We start from the raw sequence: 18,504 nt of genomic DNA on the forward strand, positions 1-18,504 counted from the left end.
TGCCCTCTTCCCACACTTCAATAGGTGCCAGTGCCCTGGTTTCACACTGCCACCCCCGGCCCACTCCTCCCCAGGCTCAGCAGCAACATGATGGTGGCTCTGCCTGCATAGTAGGTATCTGCCACAACTATTGCTATCACTGAGATTCAAGCATGTTGCCACACAACTGTGCCATTTCCCACAGCAACATCCAGTTAGAGCCTGTGGCTAAAACCGTGAGCGAAACCTTGTCCACTGTTCTTATTAGCGCCACAGATGTAATTTCTCCAGTTGTACCAAGAATTCAGTGTCACTCTTGATCTTTGCCATGGAGCTAACTGGAGAGCCCTGAGCAGGACAGGGAGTGCACGCCACAGAAAAGAACAAACGAGATCCCCAAATGAAATTGAAAGTATGAGCGAGCGGGGCACCGTACCCAGGATGGGTGGGGGCAGGGATTCACCCCCGGGGGGAACTCTTCAGGCAGACCAAATCTAGGGGACACATTCCCTGGACATATTCCAGGGGTACCTCCAGGTCCCTGCTGCCTGGTGCTTGTCCGCTAAGAGCATCTGTGGGGAGGGAGTCTGGCTTCTACACGGTGATGGCCAAATCACCCCACATTTCCTCTCCACCGGAGCTCCCAGCTGCTTGGAGCAGCCATTAGTGAGTTTATGGAAATCCACTAAAAGGGACCAGGAAACATATTTTAGGTGAAGCAAAACAGTGGGAAAAGGAGAACTTTAACCCCCAGGATAGGGTGGTGTTTGTGTTAGCTCACAGGAATTTCATGGCTATGAGATAGAGGCCATAGGCTCACAGGCCAGTAGGCTCCTGTCAGTGCTCCTAAGCAGAGGAAAACAACATCAACCGCCTTCCAGGGTCTGTGACGCCGGCAGGCTGAGATGGGCAGCCAGCCAGCTGTGCGCCACCAGAAATACCCAACCAAAAAACATAACATGGGGACAGATCTCATGTTTAGAGGCGGTTTGCTATTTCCCTGAAAAAGAAAGACATGCAGTCAGTTTTGAACTGTGTCCCCGTAGTTCTAACTTGCACTCTTGGCCCCCCAGAGGGTTACTGATCTGGAGAAAGTACCTTTAAAGGTGTTCAAGGTGGTGTCACTAGCATGAACCACGTCCAGGTCTGGGGAGTTAAAGGAAGGCAGAGGAATGACCGTGGAACACGGGGGAGATGATAGAGATTTGGAAGCCAAGGAAGGAGTCGCAGAAGGAGCCAGCTGACCACACACACATTCACCTTGGGCTTCCAGCCCCTGGGAGAGAGCAGATGCCTGGTGGGAAAGCCACCAGTCTGTGTGGTTCCTGTCACTCCAGCCCCAGTGCACCACCCATGTGCTTACCCGAATCTTAATTTTACAAGGCTCTTACTGCTATGGCTTCAGTTATATTTTAGGACATCCCTCTTCCCTTGATCTCAGGAGTCCCATTAAGTCTCAGTGAGTGACAATGGCCTTCACTGTCCATGAACCACAAACAAATCGTGTAATGCTGATGGCTGTGAGCTGGGAGGCCAGTGTTGAAAATTATTGGTTTTAGTTAAATACAGTGATAGTACGGTCCGGCCAACAGTTGTTTATTATTTTAGCTTCCAGTATTTTAGATAAATCTTGACAGGTTCTGATGACATGGCTTGAACTGTCAGCCCTTTGAGGTCCTCAGACAGAGGGAGGGACAGAGGACAGACTGACAGAGGCCTGTATCCAGCAAGACAAGAAAGAGCTCTGTTCCACCCTCCTGCCCTCAGCTCACATTCTGTGCCCAAGACAAGTTCATCTCACATTAGTGTTCCTTCCTACTGCTGCCCCTTACAGAAGCGTCCAGTAGTATCACAGCCGGTCACTACATCCCCTCGCGTGGCCCCAGTCCCACATGGCCATGTGGCTGCACTGTGTGACAAGAACCCCAAAACTCCAACTAAATTCTGGAGCTAGTGGCCTCATAGTCACTAGAGATCAGGGTACCAAATACTGGGTGACCATGCCTCAAGTGGGCCTGAGTCTGCCCTGTGGAGATAGAGATGGGAAGGAGGCAAAAGGGAAGCGCCAGGCCTTAGACAGTCCCTGCGACATGACGGGCACCTGGATCAGAGCTGCCTCAGCGCGTGGAAGTGGTCCAGATTCTGGTGTCGCATGTGCTTTCAACAGCTGAGTAGATGCTTTAATGCCTCATGTGAAAACCCTGGGGCAGAAAGCAGCCTGCCAGGCGTCACAAGGGGCACACCTGTCCGGAAAGCTGTTTAGTTCAAAATAAAAGCCCTGAGCTGGTTAAATGGACCTGGCAAATGGCAAGCAGCCTATACATCCTGTTTAAAAGAAAAACCAACAACTTAAGAGTGGAGTTTTGTAACACACTCTAGCTCCCTGTTGAGCAGACTGCCAGCAAGCATGTATTGGTCTCCTGGGAGGTGGTGGCAGTGTTGGTGCTGGAACTCTGGTGAGCTGGCGGCTCTGGGGGACCGTGGAGCTGAGATCCCCATCTGCACCAGCACAGCGACAGCAATTAAGGGAGAGAAAGGAAGTTGGTAGGCAGCAGGCAGAACACACAGGGGGGTGACTGCCTCACTGGGCTTATTCAAAACACAACTGTGGGTGTCTGATGACCCTCAGTCTGAGCAGAACGGCAGCCACAGAATTCTAGTGCTATCACCCTGGCCCTGGCCCCTGTGAATGTGACCTCCAAAATATTAGTGTCTGTGAAGCAATACTCTTGGGGGCCCTCAAATCTAGTTTGAGGTGTCCTTAGAAAAGGAACAGGCAGACAGAGATGGCCTGTAGGAAGCCACAAGGGGGCAGGGACATGCTACATGTACCAGCATACCATATCTCTACAGAGAAGCCAGGGCAATGCTGTCCTCCACCCCAGCCACATTCCCCTCCTGCATGCCCCCAAACACAGTTCAACTCCAGTTGGAGGCTGCTTACCTCATGTATGACGTAGGGGACAGAGACTTGGGCTTCGCCCACTGGTACGGGGCCTGCGGCACCGACAGATACTGCTCACAAAAGGCACCCTTGCGAAGGTGCTGGAAGGCGAACTCCTCAGGCTGGAAGTCAGAGGTGGGCGGAGTGGTGCCCAGGTCTTCCCCAGCTGGCTCTACCTTGAGGGCCACCGAGGGTGCGTGCTCCAGGGTTGTCTTTCGAGACTTGACAGGGACGCCATCTCCCAGGTCCAGGGTGCTGTCAGTGGTCAGAGCGTTGATGGCTGCCACAATGGCAGAGCTGGTATACTGGGTGGTGTTCCCGAGCCAGGTGTCCTCGGTCACGCTGACCCGAGGGGAGCCATGCGGGGACGGTGTGGGCGAGTGGTGGGGTGAGCAGGAGGGCTGCCGGCCATTGAGGCTGTACTTGCGTTTGTTGCAGGGGGATGTGGGCCGGGAGCCACGTGCACCGAGCCAGCTCTCCTCAGTGACACTGGCACGTGGAGAGGTGGAGGGGGACTGCCTTGGCGATCCCAGAAGGTGGCAGGCGCCCAGGCCTCGGGGAAAGCTCTCCTCTGGGTCCGTGGTCTTGGGAGACACGCAGGGTGACTGCCACGGAGAGGTCTGGGGGGATGCGTACGGGTACGAGTAGTTGGACTCATAGGAGGAGGCCTCGGAATTGCAGCTCCTGGAGGACAGGCTGCTGGCTGGGCTCAGGCAGGAGGGGTCTCTGTAGGCTTCCAGGCTGGGCAGGTGCAGGGTGGCCGTGGATGGCGACCGCTTGCAGCTGGGAAGCACATCTTCCACCTCCACGTCGTGGAAAAACTGGCTGCTGCCATGGTGGAGGCCCAGGTAGGAAGTGATCTCGATTCGGGGACTCTCCAGTGTTGGGGCCCCATTGGGCCGGGTGTTTCCAGAGGACAGAAAGTACCCCGAGGGCCCACTGTCCACAGCCCCTCCATAACTCGCAGGATGATTTGCTGAAGGAACAGCTGAGATGCCCGGGGTTGATGTCTGGAGGTCATGGCATGGGGCTGGCAGGGAGGTGTGCGCTGTGGGAAGGGGTAGAGTCGAGGTGATGCCAGGGGATGCATAACTGTAGTGTTCTGGAAGAAAAGAGAAAGAGAAGAGGCCAGTGAGCAGCATCAGATACTCACAAAGGCAAGACCGGGGGCCGTCCCCTGAGGACTCCAGGCCCCAGGAGTAGCCTCTGGAAGCATCCTGAGGCCAGGCTGCCCCAAGGACTTCAAGGCCTCCTGCTTGACTCTAGACCTCACTCTGTTCCAGCCCAACAGCCTTCCTCGGCCAGATGTTCCCCGCCAAATGCCACACAGCTGTCCCTTACTGTCCTCTATATTTAAACTCCACATTCCCTAGCCACTGTAATGATTCCATATCCTAATTCAATAGCTGAGTTATCTTCTCCAATTTATCCCTCCCCCTCCGATCCTTCCCTCTGGCATGCATTACCAGCTAACATGTATTTTTATCCTTCCATCCCTCTGACCAGTAGAAGCCATGCTCCAGCCTTCTGGTTCATGGCTGTCTGCAGAGCCTTGGACTTGTAATTCTAGCATTTCAGAGGCTGGGCAAGGCAAGGGGAGTGTGAGTTCCAAGCCAGGTGTTCATTGTATTTCACGGATGGCCGTGCATGAGTGCAGATGATGGACAGAAAAATGGACAGCGGCTGGGGAGACTGTGGAGGGAGGGAGGAAGAATGACAGGTGTATAGGTCAACGGAGGTGTGTGCTTTAGACACAGGGACCCGGACATTTTAACAGGTGTTTACAGGAAAATCGCTATCCAGCAGCCTACATGCTCAACTGCAAAGAGCGCACTCAAAGGATGGATGTGAATGTGAATTCTGAAGTTTCTCTATGCTACCAAGGCTGGCTGGTACCTAGAAATCTATCGTCTAGAGCTTCTTAAACAAAACAGATGGTTCTAAGGCACGGCTAGATCTCGGAGCCATTATGTGCTAATTATATCTTGATAAACACTTTTTTTAAAATCATTATTCTAATTAGCACTCAACAGGAAAGGCTTGCTTCTGGATTTCTCGTCAGAAAAGGCTCTCAGCATCCCAGAGCCATTCATGTGTGTCTGGAGACAAGCGTTTCCAGGTCTCTGAATAATGGAAATCAGCACAAGAAAGTCCTAGCTCCAGGGCTTCTGTGTCTGCCTGGGAGACAGTGTGCTCAGGGAAGGCACAGCTAGCTGTTGATCCCTGGTTCAGAAATCAGTAGGGAAAACTCCAGGAATGTTAGGGTCTCGGAGCACTAGCCAAACCCTAGGATATTTCTGAGGAGGAACAAGCCAGGCCTCAGGTAGGTTGGAAAATTTCCATCATTGCTTACTGCAGTCTTCTCCCATTAGTGGGGAGCTCACAATCCCTCCAGCCACACAGCAGCCACTTTATGAGGTAGGCAAGGGTCCCACTCAGGAGTCCAGCGAGAGGATACATTGTAGCCCTCAATCCCTAGGTCACTGTGGCCCTCTGGAAAGACTAGAGCTGATACAAAGAGGAACAAGGGACAGCTGGAGGAATCAGAAGCAACCTGAAACAGGAAGCTGCCTTTGTGCCAGGTGGACCCTGCAGCCAAGGCTGTAGTTGGAGGGTCCTTGTCATACAAAGGCACCGCTGCCCTTCAGAACACCACACCTCAAGAAGCTGGAGCCTAATGCTGAAAAGGACACTGTTCTAAATTACTCTAAAGCCACTTTCTAGAGAAGGCAACGCTTCCGAAGAGACGGAATTGGTGGCTAGTGCTGTCTGGTCTCAGAGTAGGCCTTTGCTGAAATCCTAAGCTCGGGCTCTCTTCATAAGCACCGGACAAGATGGCAGAGCTGTCCACTGTCATTAAGCCCCCCTTCATGTCCAACTGTGTATCCCAGCCTTGGACAGAGGCAGGCCACCCCAAGTACAGCAATGGGGAAGACTGATGGGGTGGATATGGACTGTCCGTGGTACATAATGAGAAAGAACACTAGTCCCAAAGGACCCAGTAGGTAGAGGTATGAGATGAGCAAGTGGGAAAACCAGGCCTAAGACAAAAGGCACCTGGCTGCTCTGTGAGGTCACCAACAGGCAAGTCTGGAGCAGGTTACCAGGGACCCCATGTGGGAGCAGCACTGATAGATGCAATCTTCTCTGTTGTTATTGCCAGAGGCTGTCTGAAGAGCCATCTCTGCAAAAGGAGGAGAGAGGCGAAAAGGAGGCGGAGGGGGAGAGGGAGGTCCAGGGAGGAAGGGTTCTCTACGCATGCTCTGCTTTGCTGTCGCACACAGGTAGCAGACACAAGGAAAGATGTTGCTGCGGAGATCTCCCTCCACTAGCGCAGCATTTTCCAATCAGGAACTCTCAATAGAAAAGCACAATCAGTGTTCTATGGTTCAGAGGCCAGGATCTGCCCATCTTCAGGTAAGAATTCAGGTCTTAACTAGTCCACAAAAGCCAGAGTGTAAGGCGGGGACTCCAAAATGTCACTGTGTCATTGCTAGTTAGAATACTGATGGAAGGAAGAAGGAAACTATAGTCTAACACGGTGGGTGCTTTGGTAACTTATTTCAAAAAAACTTTCACCAGTGTTGGAGGCTTGCAGTTACTTAAACTAATGTCTGCCTCTCTTTCCTCAGGTTACCTCTGAGCTAGGATTTCTGGATTAGTGCTCTCTGGTGTATGGCATCCTCTGAAACATGCCCCCTTCAGGAAATTTCTCTGGCAGTCATCACTTCTCTCCTTCTGGTCATCTCCCAAGGTCTTCAGAAATTACAGACACCGTTCCACCACAGATGGGTGACCCCTTCACGACCCCACCTGCTCATCACTCAAAGGACCCTGAAGATGAGGTCTCATCTGTGCTCTGCCCTCCAGCCTTCTGAGCCGTGGTACTACCAGGGTCCAGAAGGGTCTAAGCAGGCATGGGGAGCAGCATGGCAAGGCAAGTTTTTGCCAGAGGCGCCACTTCTGAACAAAGGTGCCAGAGGTGCACATCCTAAGAACGGTGGCAACACCCATAGGGGTGCCATGGTTGCCCACAGCACCCAGGTGAGCTGACTTCACAGGCCCCAGCCCTGAGCAGGCAGCTAATCAGCTTGGGAAGTCAAGTCTTGCCAATATTATGCTGCCACATGTGTCTAGAGCTTTCTGCAAAGCGGGAAGCCTGCCAGTAACCTAACACTCGAGAGGAATGGGCTTTCAAGACTGGAGAGATGGCTTGGCGGTTGGGAAAACTTGATGCTCTTGCAGAAGACCTAGGTTCTATTCCCGTCTCTCACATGGTGGTTCACAACTACCTGAAACTCTAGTTCCAGGGGATCTGATGCCCAATTCTGACCTTGGCTGGCACCAAACACACATGTGGTACACATCTATACATGTAGGCAAAATACTCACACATAAAATAAAATAAATAAATCTTAAAAAAAAGAACTGGTTTTCATCTTAAAGGAAGCCAGCTCTGGAAGACTAGGCAGTATGAGCCTAAGGCTAATGGGAAACACTGGCGTCCAAGCAGCTGTGCATATGCTGAGAAAGCCGAGCCCAGGGCTTGCCCAGTTCTCCATACAGAGGTGTGGAGACCCCGAAGGTGGCACACCTGCGATTATGTGAGACCTGGCTCTTGTGTTCTCTGTCCCCCAAGTGAAAGGATCCGATGTACTCCAGATCGGGGCTGGCCCCACAGCTGACCACCTTCTCTCAGTGGGAAGGGGAAATTGGAAGTCTTCTCTGGAGACTCCCAGCAATGAGCTCTCCTCAGTCCTGCCCTGACACCCCTGCAGTATATGAGGCACGGGCTTCAGCTGCCTGTGGAACTGGAAGATTCCAGAAGACAAGGCCGCGGCAGGGAGAGGAAAAACAGCATGGCAAATATCTGCTTGTCTCCTTGGGGCCACCCTAGCAACAGGTTTTCTAAGGCCCCAAGAAGGAGGAAGAAGGAGGTTTTTCTCAGTCTGGGCCCAGATGCAGAGGAAGAGGAAGTTGTGGAACGTGGCACACAGGCCCCAGGACATTACAAGAGGGGCCTTTACTTAAACCAGAATGTTTAATAAAATAGTATTCAACAGGGCAAAAAAAAATCCATAAAACATTAATGTTTTTTAAAAAAAACAACAGGTTAAGGAGACAGCTCAGTAAGTAAATACTTGCCTGGCATTGGAGGAGCCTTGGGTTTGATACCTAGCACCACTTAAACCAGGCTCACCTGTGAGCTCAGCGCTCGGGAGGGGGAGGCAGAGGATCATGAATTAGAGGCTATCCTGGCTACACAGTGAGTTAGAGACTAGCATCGGGTTATGTGAGCCCCCTTCTCAAAAACATATTAAAAACAAAACTAACTAACCTACACATTAATTTCCTTAGTCAAACTCCAGAATAAAAGCTTAAATGCCTGCTTGTGAGAGGTGTGTCTGCCTCTCTTCTCAGAGTCCTCTGGAGCAAGCATGCCCACTGACTCCATGGCGGGCGGCTGACTTCAGCTGAGCTTCCTCTTGCCACAAAGCCTGAGCCTGTGGGGGCAGAGCTAGCCCTTCACCTGCACTAACTTCCACCTATATATACAAAGGGGCTGCTCTGTAGAGTCTATAGGGAATGCCAAGCTTCCCAGTAACTCCCTTACCACCCCTGAGATGTTGGAAGTGATTATGTAACATCAGACACTGCTATGCCTGGCAGCCTGGCTTTTGCTGAACGGGTCACTAAATGGAGGTGCAGGGACCACAGAAGAGCAGCACAGGCGAAAGCAAAGAGCTCTCACAGCTCGCCCTCTACTCTGCCACGTAACAAGACATAATGAAGGCACAGCCGTCCTCTGCAGAGACCACAGGTCATCGGGCCTTGGCTCATTTCTCTCAGTCACCCTGCTGCGTGCAGATGCAATGGGGTGCAGGCAACACTGGACAAACCCAGAGTTGTTCGGCTGGCCAGCTCCACACCGGCCTCAGCAAACCAACAAGCCAGTGCTGACCAAAATACTCTGATCCTGCGGGAGAATTTACTTCAGCTGTACCAAGGCATTGCTTCTGAAGAGGACATGCCATGAACGCACCGGGCATATCTCCTGTTAACACACTGCAGCTGCAGGAGAATGCCTGCTGCCCACCAGGTGACCTATGGCACCTGCTGAGAAATCACTCTGTAAGAGCTGTCATCCGGGGCACTTGGCCTCTTGCCTGGTGAGTTATGACAATGCTGTGTGTCCGCCACACCAATGTATGTGACCCTCTCCCATAAGCATGGCTATCAGAACCACCACCAGAACTCATTGTTCATGCACACAGAGCACGGCACATTACAGCCAACATTCACCTTTCGTTTTAAGGAAACACCCCTTTAGCCTTTCCTCGCACTACACTGCAGGACTTGATGCTAGAAATAGAACCAGCGAGAGCCTGCCAGCCAGGTCCTGTCCCCCAGATGCCTGCCCACCCCGGTCTTTCTACACGCCATAGCACCTGTCTGCAGGGGTGTGGGTGAGGCTGAACGTTTCCACACTTAGGGCTGAAACAAAAGAAGACCACAGGACAGGGGCGGCAGAGTCCTTGCTGGTCCCTTAGCGCGTTGGCTGGCGCTACCTAGGGAGGACAGCATGGAGGTGACTGTGCCAGTCCTGGGAAGTGACAGACAGCAACAGGTTCTGAAGAACTGTCATGCCACGATGTGCTGAAGGGAGATTTACAGGCTAGAGAACTGGGCTTGCTGGAGTAACAGAAAATGTCACCCAACGATCCACGAGTAAGCTCACCACAGCAGGCTTAAGGGTCCCGTGTCCAGCCTGGGTCCACATCTTTCCTCGAAGAACACCAACATTCCCCCAGGTGCACAGTAAAACATTACTTTCGATTCTTCGGTTTCCAAGGTGCTCTGCCCAGCCGAGGGCTTCCTCTGAAAACCTGATACAGAGCTAACAGATCCTGCTCACACGGACAAGTCTGCCGTTGATTAAAACGTCTCTAGAACTTGATCACAGGGAGGCTGCTCCAGCAAAGACTGAAGTCCTTTTCCAGAAACAGCAAACCTTAGCACACTCAGGGCACACTCTCCTAGGGCAAGGCCCACTCCCTCCCATGGATTGCTACAGTGGGGAGTGACAGACCAACATGGGTTCCGCTCCATCCCGCTGGGAAAAGAGAAGGTGCACCCCTCAAAAGAAAACACTTGAGAATAACAGCTCTTCCAAATCCCATGGCGGCAAAGCCCCCTTTGCACCGGAACACTGTTTAAGCCTGAAGCCGGTGGGCAGAGCTGTCTGGGCCCAGGGCCTTGGCCAGTTTCCTCTTGAGTTGCCACGGAGACAGAGCTAAGCGGCCAGGCCAAAATAACTTACAAAACAGGAGCCCCTGGGGCGGGAAGCGGCACACCCGCCTCCCAGCTGACGAGCAAAGCAGCTATTTCCTGAGCCCCAGAAGGGAGCCTATGGCCCTGTCTTCTCCTCCAAAACTGATCCTGGCCCACTGGTTGGCAGGGTGGAGACAGAAGGATGCCTGGTACTGGAAGGGAGTGTTGGTCTAGTCCTGTTAGACCCTAGGCTGCTTACTCCAAACACCCTCTTTCTCCTCCGCTCACAAATGGCTGCTGTGTAGCCACCATTGCTAGCAGGTGCTGAGCGCTTTGGAAATAAAGCACCAGGTATCCTTCCCTCCAAAGAGACTGGTAAGGCCCAACAGGGCAGAGACACGATGGGAGCAACCTAGTGAACCTGCCTAGGCCCACTGCAGCCCAGCCTGCCCTCTATGGATAAGTGGTAGGGGGACCATGTCCCCTTGTTCTGAGGTGGCCAAGTCCTTTTTAAAAAAGGACTTGAATTTGTGTGCTCAGTATGATCTGTAAAAACTCAAATGTTACTTGGTTTTGCAATTGATCGCAGAAATGTTTGCTCATTAGTGAATGTATGTTTAGACCCATTTCAGATAATGCGAAGGTCTTTCTACCATTCAGTAGGGACTGGAGAGTTTAGTGACTTCATATGACTAGGTATTATAAATAATGTAATTGGGAAATTAATAAAATGTAATTATGATATTGGTAATAAGAAAGAGAAAAGTCCGAGTCAATCTCTCTATCTCTCTCTCCCCTTCTCTTTCTCTCTCTCTTACACACCACACACACACACACACACACACACACACACATCACACACAGAAATGTAGCATATATTTACATGTAGAATGACTTACAGCACCTTCTGTCAACACTGTGAAAGAGAATAGAATTTGTCCCAGTGCTGACCTCCCTTGCTCCAGGCTTTCTCCAGTGACCCGTGACCTGCAAGCTGCAAGCGCTGGACTTAGATGCAGCACCTAGACCCACAATTCACAGGGACATCCACAGGCAGATCCCTGCACCTCTGTGTGGCTCTAGGGTGCACTCTCTTCCAGGGTCACTGTATTGTTAGGGCCACACCTAGCCTGAGCTATTGTGAGACACACAAGGCTTTGCCTTTCCACCCAACTCTACTTCAGACAAAAACCATCAAAAGCTCCCTCACGTGCCTGAGGGGAGGATGTGACCTAAACCCACTTGCCACTCAGTGTTCAAGGAGCCACCTGCTTCCCAGGCCAGAAGAGAGCCTGGGGCTCACGAGAGCCGCTACTCAGCGTTTTCATGGATCACAGCAGAAACCTGCATCCTGTGTTCCTTCCATGAATGGGCCTGGAGGAGTCTCAGCTTTGGCATTCTGTGTCTCCATATGGAAAGACCCTGGTGAGAGAGCTTCTGTGTCCAACTTTGAGTCAAGATCCTGGGGGTGTGTACTAGTGGTGCTGAGAGTCGCTAATGCTGGCCTGAGCAAGTATACAAACACACACACACACACACACACACACACACACACACACCCTTGCCCTCAGAGATACATAGCTTAGGTCTGGGGAGATGACTACCAAGTTAGCACCCCTCCCCCAGGTAAAAAGATATGATAACAGTCAGCAGGTCAGCAGGATACTCTTCCCCCAAGCAGTCCACAGGCAACCATGAGGTACCTGGATGTGGTTCTGGATTTTTATCCCTGTTCCTATTGTTGGGCCTGTAGTCAATTGTTCGATCTTTCAGAGCAAACAAGTGGGTCACAGGAAGGCAGTGAGGCCCTACCCAAATAGCAGGCAGCTTGGGGAGCCCAGGAAGGTTATGCCCTTCCCCATGGCTTTATCCCTAAAGAGACAGGAACTAAAGGCATCATAGGCGAACCAGAACCACAGTGACCCACTCTCATCCAAATCCAACATGGACACCCTAAGAAGAGGTCAGGAGTAGGCTCTTTTGCCTGGAGCATGAGAGAGAATTCTGGAGAGAACTCAAGAACACCCCAGGCACTGCCACAGTGGCCAAATCCAACTTCCCCAAAGCAACAAGGCCAAGAGAGTCTCCACTTCCAGCCCCAGATCTCTTCCCATCAGGTCTTCAGACCCTGCCTGCCTTGGATGCCGCTGACTCCAGAGCCCTGTAACCTGGGCCTTGGAAGAAGGAAAGAGACCAGTCAGGAAAGGGTTTTAGCGACCAGCCGATGATAGTTGCTGGGTGGTGACAGTCAACTTGGAGAACTCACTTGCAAAGGCAAACAAGATGTTGAACTTTAAGTGGATGTTACGGGAAACATGACACGCTCACTTCAGAGGTGCGCTACAAGTGTCCATCCCCACGTCTGGGATGCAGACCCCAAGGAAAGCACAGAAAGCTGCCTGGGATCCTGTGCAACTTGGACCAGAAAGTCAGATGGAGAAAAGAGTCAAACTGCTGGGGGTGGGGGGGGGGGGGGGGGGCGGACATTATTGTTGAGGAGAACCAAGTTTAGGGAAAGAGCACATTGACTATTGGCCTAGCTGGAAGGTTTACTTTTGACGGAGAGAAAATGAAAGACAGGTTCTGGTTGCTGAGGTGTGGACTGAAAACCCAAGTGGTGGTGCCTTCCTGCTGAGGGAGCCGCGGTGGCGGTCAGCACACGGCCGGGCCTCCTGGCTCCGGGATCCCGGGCCCGGCGGTAGCAGTCGGGCTCTCAGAAAGGGCGGCTTCCGACCGCCCTCTGGCAGCGCCGCTGACCATCTGTCCCCGAACTACGAGGTCCAAGTCCTGCGCCGGACACAGCCTCCCCTCGGGTAAGGGCCTCCTGGAAGGAGGGGCGAGCCCTCTCCCGCGGCCCGGTGCTCCGATGCCAGGAAGTGCCCGGCGTGTGAGCGCGGCAGGCTCGCCCCACAGGTGGCCTCCCGCCTCCTTGCAGCCGGCAGTAACTTGGTCCCTGTCGCTCCTGGCCGCATAGGGCGGCGGCCCGGGGTCCCGACTGCTGCCAGGTTGGGGCGGGCACCGGCGACCTCAGCAAACTCAGGCCCACGGCGGGGTGCAGGCGCCCGCCGCCCCCCGCCGGACCCACCTGCGGCCGCGGCACCCCCGCCGCTCTGATCGAACTCGAAGAGGAAATCGAAGTCGAACTCCGGGTCCTGCTCCAGCCCTGTCATGTCGGGGTCGCGCGGCACTGGTGCGCCCGGCGCTCGCGCGCGTCCCCGGCGTGACGCGGCCCCCGCCTCCTGTCCCCTCCCCTGTCCCCTCCCCGGCCTCCCGCCCCGGTCCCGCCCCTGTCCCCCCGGGTGTTTCCGGGTTTACATAAACAAGCGGCTCGCGGCCGCCGGCTTCCGAGTTTTAAATAAACTCCGCGCGCGAGCCCGAGCGCAGCCTGGGCTCCACTCGCGCCCGCAGGACCGCGCGGTCCGAGGGACATCCCCGCCCCTCAGCAGGATGCCTGGTCCCCCGCTGGATCCCGCGCAGCTCCTCGGGCCGCCGCCTCCCCGTGGGACTTCGGTCTCCCGTAGGATATCCCCTCCCCTCAGGAACCCTGTCCCCCGCAAGCAGCCCCGGCGTCCGCTCCCCAACGTCGGCACTGCCTGCCGCAGCAAGGCGAGCGCAACAGCCTAGGGGTGCGCGGTCGTTCCAGACCCGAGCGCAGGGCCGGCGGCGCTGGAGCTGCGTCCTAGACCCGGCGCCGGGCCTTGCAGCCGGTCCCTGGTTCCTGTTCAGCGTGGTGCGCAGTCCACAGCCGAAGGAGGTGCCCTGGGTCGTGCTGTTTCCCTGCACCAGGAAAAAGACCAAGGCTACTGGATTAGTTCAAAAGTTCGAAGAGAAAGGAAAAAAATATATAATGAAAAAGCATGACCTCTGCTTATCTGTCTAGGGCTTCCTCCAGGTTGCTTCTTGAGCAGCATGACTGGAGGAAGAACCCCACCTTCAAGGAGGCATCCCAGAGCCCACCTCAGAGCTGAACAACTTCTAGCAGTAAGCGCTGGAGTAACTAAGTAACTAAGTCTGCTTTTACTAAAGAAATTGTCTGAAAGCGACAAGAAGAAATGGGTCGGGGTTCCTGATGGTTGACACAGTTGCTCACAAACCATTCAAGCTTACCCATGGTGGCCACCTCATTCCGTGGGCACCTCACTCAAAGCAAATGCTGTTCATGGGCTAATGACCTCCGTCTTTCGGCTCCCAGAACACTAAACACTCCCGTTTTGATAGGGGTGACTTCAGAGCTCCCAGAAGCTGACTGGGTGCTGGGTGTTACCCACTCAAACAGTGCCGTGAACACAGCGATCAGGAGGAAAAGGCTGGGCCTGTGCAGCCCCATCCATCTTTTCCTGTTTCTCCCAGCTTTTTGTTCTGACTTTCCTGGTGTCTTGGCACCACATAAACCAACATCTGGAATATCAGGGAAATGGTGGCCAGTGCAGGAGAGGCCAGTATCAGAACCCTGGAGGGAGGGAGGCAGGAAGGAAAGGAGGAGGAAGGTCGGTGTCAGTATCTGCCGCCAGATGCAAGTGTCCCCTGTGTTCTCCTCTTGCCCTGCAGCCCTGGGCCCTGGGGGATGGCTTTTTCCGGAGGCTAACTTGGGCCTCACGTGGGCTGCCACTTCTCCCAAGACCCTGTTTCAATAGCTGGCTTTCTCCCGTGATAAACTATAGTTCAGTCTGGCCTGATTTAGTTTCTAATAATAGTTCTTACTTTGAGATGCATGTTGGAGCCTTGTTTGGTTTTAGTTTGCTTTTTGCTGACCTTCGGGGAAATGGAAGTTCTGTTTTCTGTGGAGAAACCTCGATCTCTCTTCAGCCACCTTTTCCCCAATTACACATAACAACCCTTCTTGTCTGATTTTTGAATAAAGCTTTTTGCTAAAGTTGCAAAGCACTTGGCTTCTATTGCCCGCATGCCCCCAGATGCTGGGACCATAGGAAGGAAGCCACAGGACCTTTCTCTCAGGGGCTGCTCTGGCTCCCTCCTTGTCTGCTCACTAACACAGGAGTCAGTCAACACAGCTACTTAAGAAATGCTCCCACACGCCTCTGCCAGCCCCCTTGCCTGTCCTCTACATGATATGAAGCTTGGTTTGCCAGTTCGGCAGACACTCCACTTTTGATAGAAGTGTTTAACTTGGACTAATTCCTCCCAAGTCTGTAAGATGTTAATGGGCCGGCTCCAGTGCTGGGTGTGATGAAGCAGGGTACAAGGCCACAGCATTTTCTAATCTGGATTAGGAAACAATGCCATGAAACTAAGTGGCTGAGGAACAGGGCAAGCTTTGTTCCGCTCCGGAGAGCCCGTGGGGTGTTGTGTGAGGCAACTCTGACGCCGTGGCTACCTACAGGCTTGTGTTTCTTGGAATTTTTCAGAGCAGAGCAACAAGGCCTTCAGAAATGGCTGGGCCTGGTGAGCCTCTATCCAGAAGCCTACCAAGTGGGAAGACCTTAGAGAGCAGTTGGCGCCCAGGTCAAGGCCTCTTCAAGAAGAACAGTGTTTCCCCATGGTCCTCAGCAATGGCGGACACTGATCTGCTTCATATAGTTCCCTTCCCCTGTATGGGTTTGACTGTCTCAGGCCTGGATCACACAGACTCTGGTTAGCCCAGTTATGTACACATACTCTCTACAAAACATGACCAACATGATTTGGTCAGAGGGCATTATTACCTCCAGTCCACTGCTTCAGCAAAGACATTTCAAACTTCCTTTTCTAGGTAGGTTACACAAGAGATGACTACTACCCCACCCCACACACAGATATACATAATGACTTTTCCTTTTGTACACACACACAAAATCATTTTTGTGTGTTTTGTTTTGTTGACACAGGGTCTTATACTGTAGCCAGACACTGGCCTGGTACTTGGTTTCTTGCCCAGGCTAGCTTCAAAACTAATGGCAATCCTCCTGTTCTGGGTTTTTCAAGTGCTGCGATTACACCTAGGATTATGGGGCCGAGCCATCAAGCTCAGCTTAGAAGAAAAGATTTCTTATTGAGTAATGAAATAGTAACTCTACAATTAAAGAAATGTAGGCTTTAAGTGCAGAGAGAGAGAGAGAGAGAGAGAGAGAGAGAGAGAGAGAGAGAGGTGATGAATGTGTGTGGAAATAAGTGTCAAAAAATTCACAATCCAAACCACAACAAAAGCACTGTTAACTTTCCTGGTAGCAAGAGCTCCTTCTGTGACCACCGACACATCCTCGACAACATTTAGGCCTCTTTAAAACTGGGGGCGATGGGTGGTAGATGCAATACCTGCCCCCTTTGACTCAGATACTCTCCACTCAGGACAGCCGACCCGGAAAGTCTGGATCCATTTGGGCTGAACTTATAGGTCTTGAGTTTGAAGATAAGCAAGGTCTCCTGGGCTGACTCTGGGGACCCCTGGCCCTGCCTGACACACTCCTCAGAGTCTCACAGGAAGCTAAAGTTCCCTTCCAAGTGCTTGTCTAAAAGGATGGCTACCCTCATAAATAAGAGAGCCCCAACCCTAGCAGGGGTCCAGCTCGTGGTCATTAATTTAAGTAACATCTTCGGAGCCAAAAAGGAATTAGAAGGCATGACTCCCAGGTTCCATCGTACACAGGTCAGGCTATCTTAATCTCCTGCTGAAAAGCCAGCCATCCTTTAAAGGGTGTTCTAAAGACACCTGCAGGAGCCTACATGTTCTAAAAGTTACTTTTCTGGTTCTTGTGAAGGGATACAAAGGGTCCTGACAGAGGGTCTGGGGAATGCTATCCTTCTGGTCCTACCAAGTCAGGGAAGATTCCAGCGTCTATTCTTTACCTGGAAGAAGCAGCTTGAAACCTGGCAGTCCTTCTTCCATCTTTTCCAAGGCGTTTTCTAAGGCAGAACTAGAGAAGCATCTAGGAGCCTGGACCACTTGGAGCCATTGGCCAAGCCCTTACTTCGTGAGAAGCACCTACCATCGGACCCACTTGGGAGGGTGTAAGACCCTCCAACTTCATTGTCGTGGATTCGCTCTTCACCTTAACGGGTGGTCTTGCCTTATCTGATCTCCAAAGAAGCTTCACTTCATCCTAGGGTGTCCCCACGCCCTCACCCCCCAGGTTCTGACGGTCCTCCCCCTCCCCGCCCCATCCTTAAATCTCACCCCTGTGAATCAAGTTTCCCCAACTGGGATCTCGGAGACCCCAGCCAAAGCCAAGTTTGAGTACTCGGCGCTAGAGAAGAGGAGACACCTATTGGCAAGAAAGCGCGCTAGAAATCTGGGCTGCGCCGGGGAAACACCAGGGGGACACCCTTCACAGTGTGTGCCACGCTGTCCGGCCGGACGCCCGCGCCCCTCCCTGGACGCGCAGACCGGCCCCGGCAGCCTGGTCCCGGAGGACGGCTAGAGATGGGCGAGGGGCGCGGCGGGCGGACTTGGGGGGGCCAGGGCACGCGGAGACGAAGGAAGGGGCGCGGAGCTTACCTTCCTCGGCCGCCTTCATGGTGCCTCCGGCGGGCGGCGCGGGCCGCAAAGTTTCTCCGCTCCCGCAGACTGCGGCCGGAGGGCCGAGTGGAAACTTGGAAGGGACTGGAAAGCTGGTACTTGGCATCCACGCGGCGGTGGCGGCAGCGGCGAGCAGCAGGAGGAGGAGCGGGAACTGGCGCGGCGAGCAGCCCCCGGCCGGCTCCCTAGTCGGACCTCTTCCTCGCCGACACGCGCGGGGCCGGGCTCAGCGCCGCGAGCCGTGGGGAGGTGGCATGCGGGAGGTGTGCACGCGTGGCAGACCTGCCTGCGGCCGGGACTCGCCGCGCGTTCGGAGGTGTGTGCCGCGCCCGGGAGCCGGTTCCCAGCCGCTCTGATCCTTGCGGCGACTCTGCCGCCCAGTTAGGAGCCTCTCGGGCTCACTCTGACGCAGGGCCGGGCTCTGCCTTCTGCCTTTTTAAAGCTGGAAAACACCTCCCCCGGCTCCCGCCCGCTCGGCCGCTCCCGCGCCCCCTCCCTGCAGTGACATCACGCCCCTGCCCTCCCGAGCCGGCGCGGGGCCCGGGGGACAAGTCGCGGAGCGCCGCCCTCCGTGCGCAGCGGCTGCAGTTCACTGGGCAAGTGGGGCGCCCTGGTTTGGACAGGGGTACCTCGGGGTGGACCGGCCAGTCACACAGAGAGGGAAGGGACTCAGCAAGGGGTAATGAGGACTCAAGGGACTGGAAGGGGCTCCCAGAGGTGCGCAGTGGCACCCAGAGGTGGGCAAAGGTGTTCAAGAGGGAAGATAGGGGCGCGAAGGGAGGTGAGGGGAGACTTAAAGAGAAAGGACTCTTGGGGAGAGTGGGGACTTAGGGACTGGCGAGGATGAAATGGAAAG

General features: G+C 53.8%; 1 protein-coding gene across 3 annotated transcripts in view; it reads right to left on the minus strand.

The window, feature by feature from the left end:
• Nucleotides 1-17,754, minus strand: part of Nfatc1 (nuclear factor of activated T cells 1) — a 108,889-nt gene extending 91,135 nt beyond the window's left edge. For 2 of the 3 annotated variants that reach the window (XM_038330851.1, XM_038330849.1), the window contains exons 1-2: nt 17,628-17,754; nt 2,924-4,025 (exon numbers count right to left, since the gene is read on the minus strand). In XM_038330851.1, coding sequence (XP_038186779.1) covers nt 2,924-4,025; nt 17,628-17,754 — 1,229 coding nt within the window. Of the gene's footprint in view, nt 1-2,923; nt 4,026-13,280; nt 13,416-17,627 lie in introns of those variants that run through there. The other variant, XM_038330850.1, reaches the window with a different exon arrangement.
• Between the last annotated feature and the right edge of the window lie 750 nt (nt 17,755-18,504).

The sequence above is a fragment of the Arvicola amphibius genome, chromosome 5 (assembly GCF_903992535.2).
Source record: "Arvicola amphibius chromosome 5, mArvAmp1.2, whole genome shotgun sequence".
Classification (NCBI taxonomy): Eukaryota; Metazoa; Chordata; class Mammalia; order Rodentia; family Cricetidae; genus Arvicola; species Arvicola amphibius.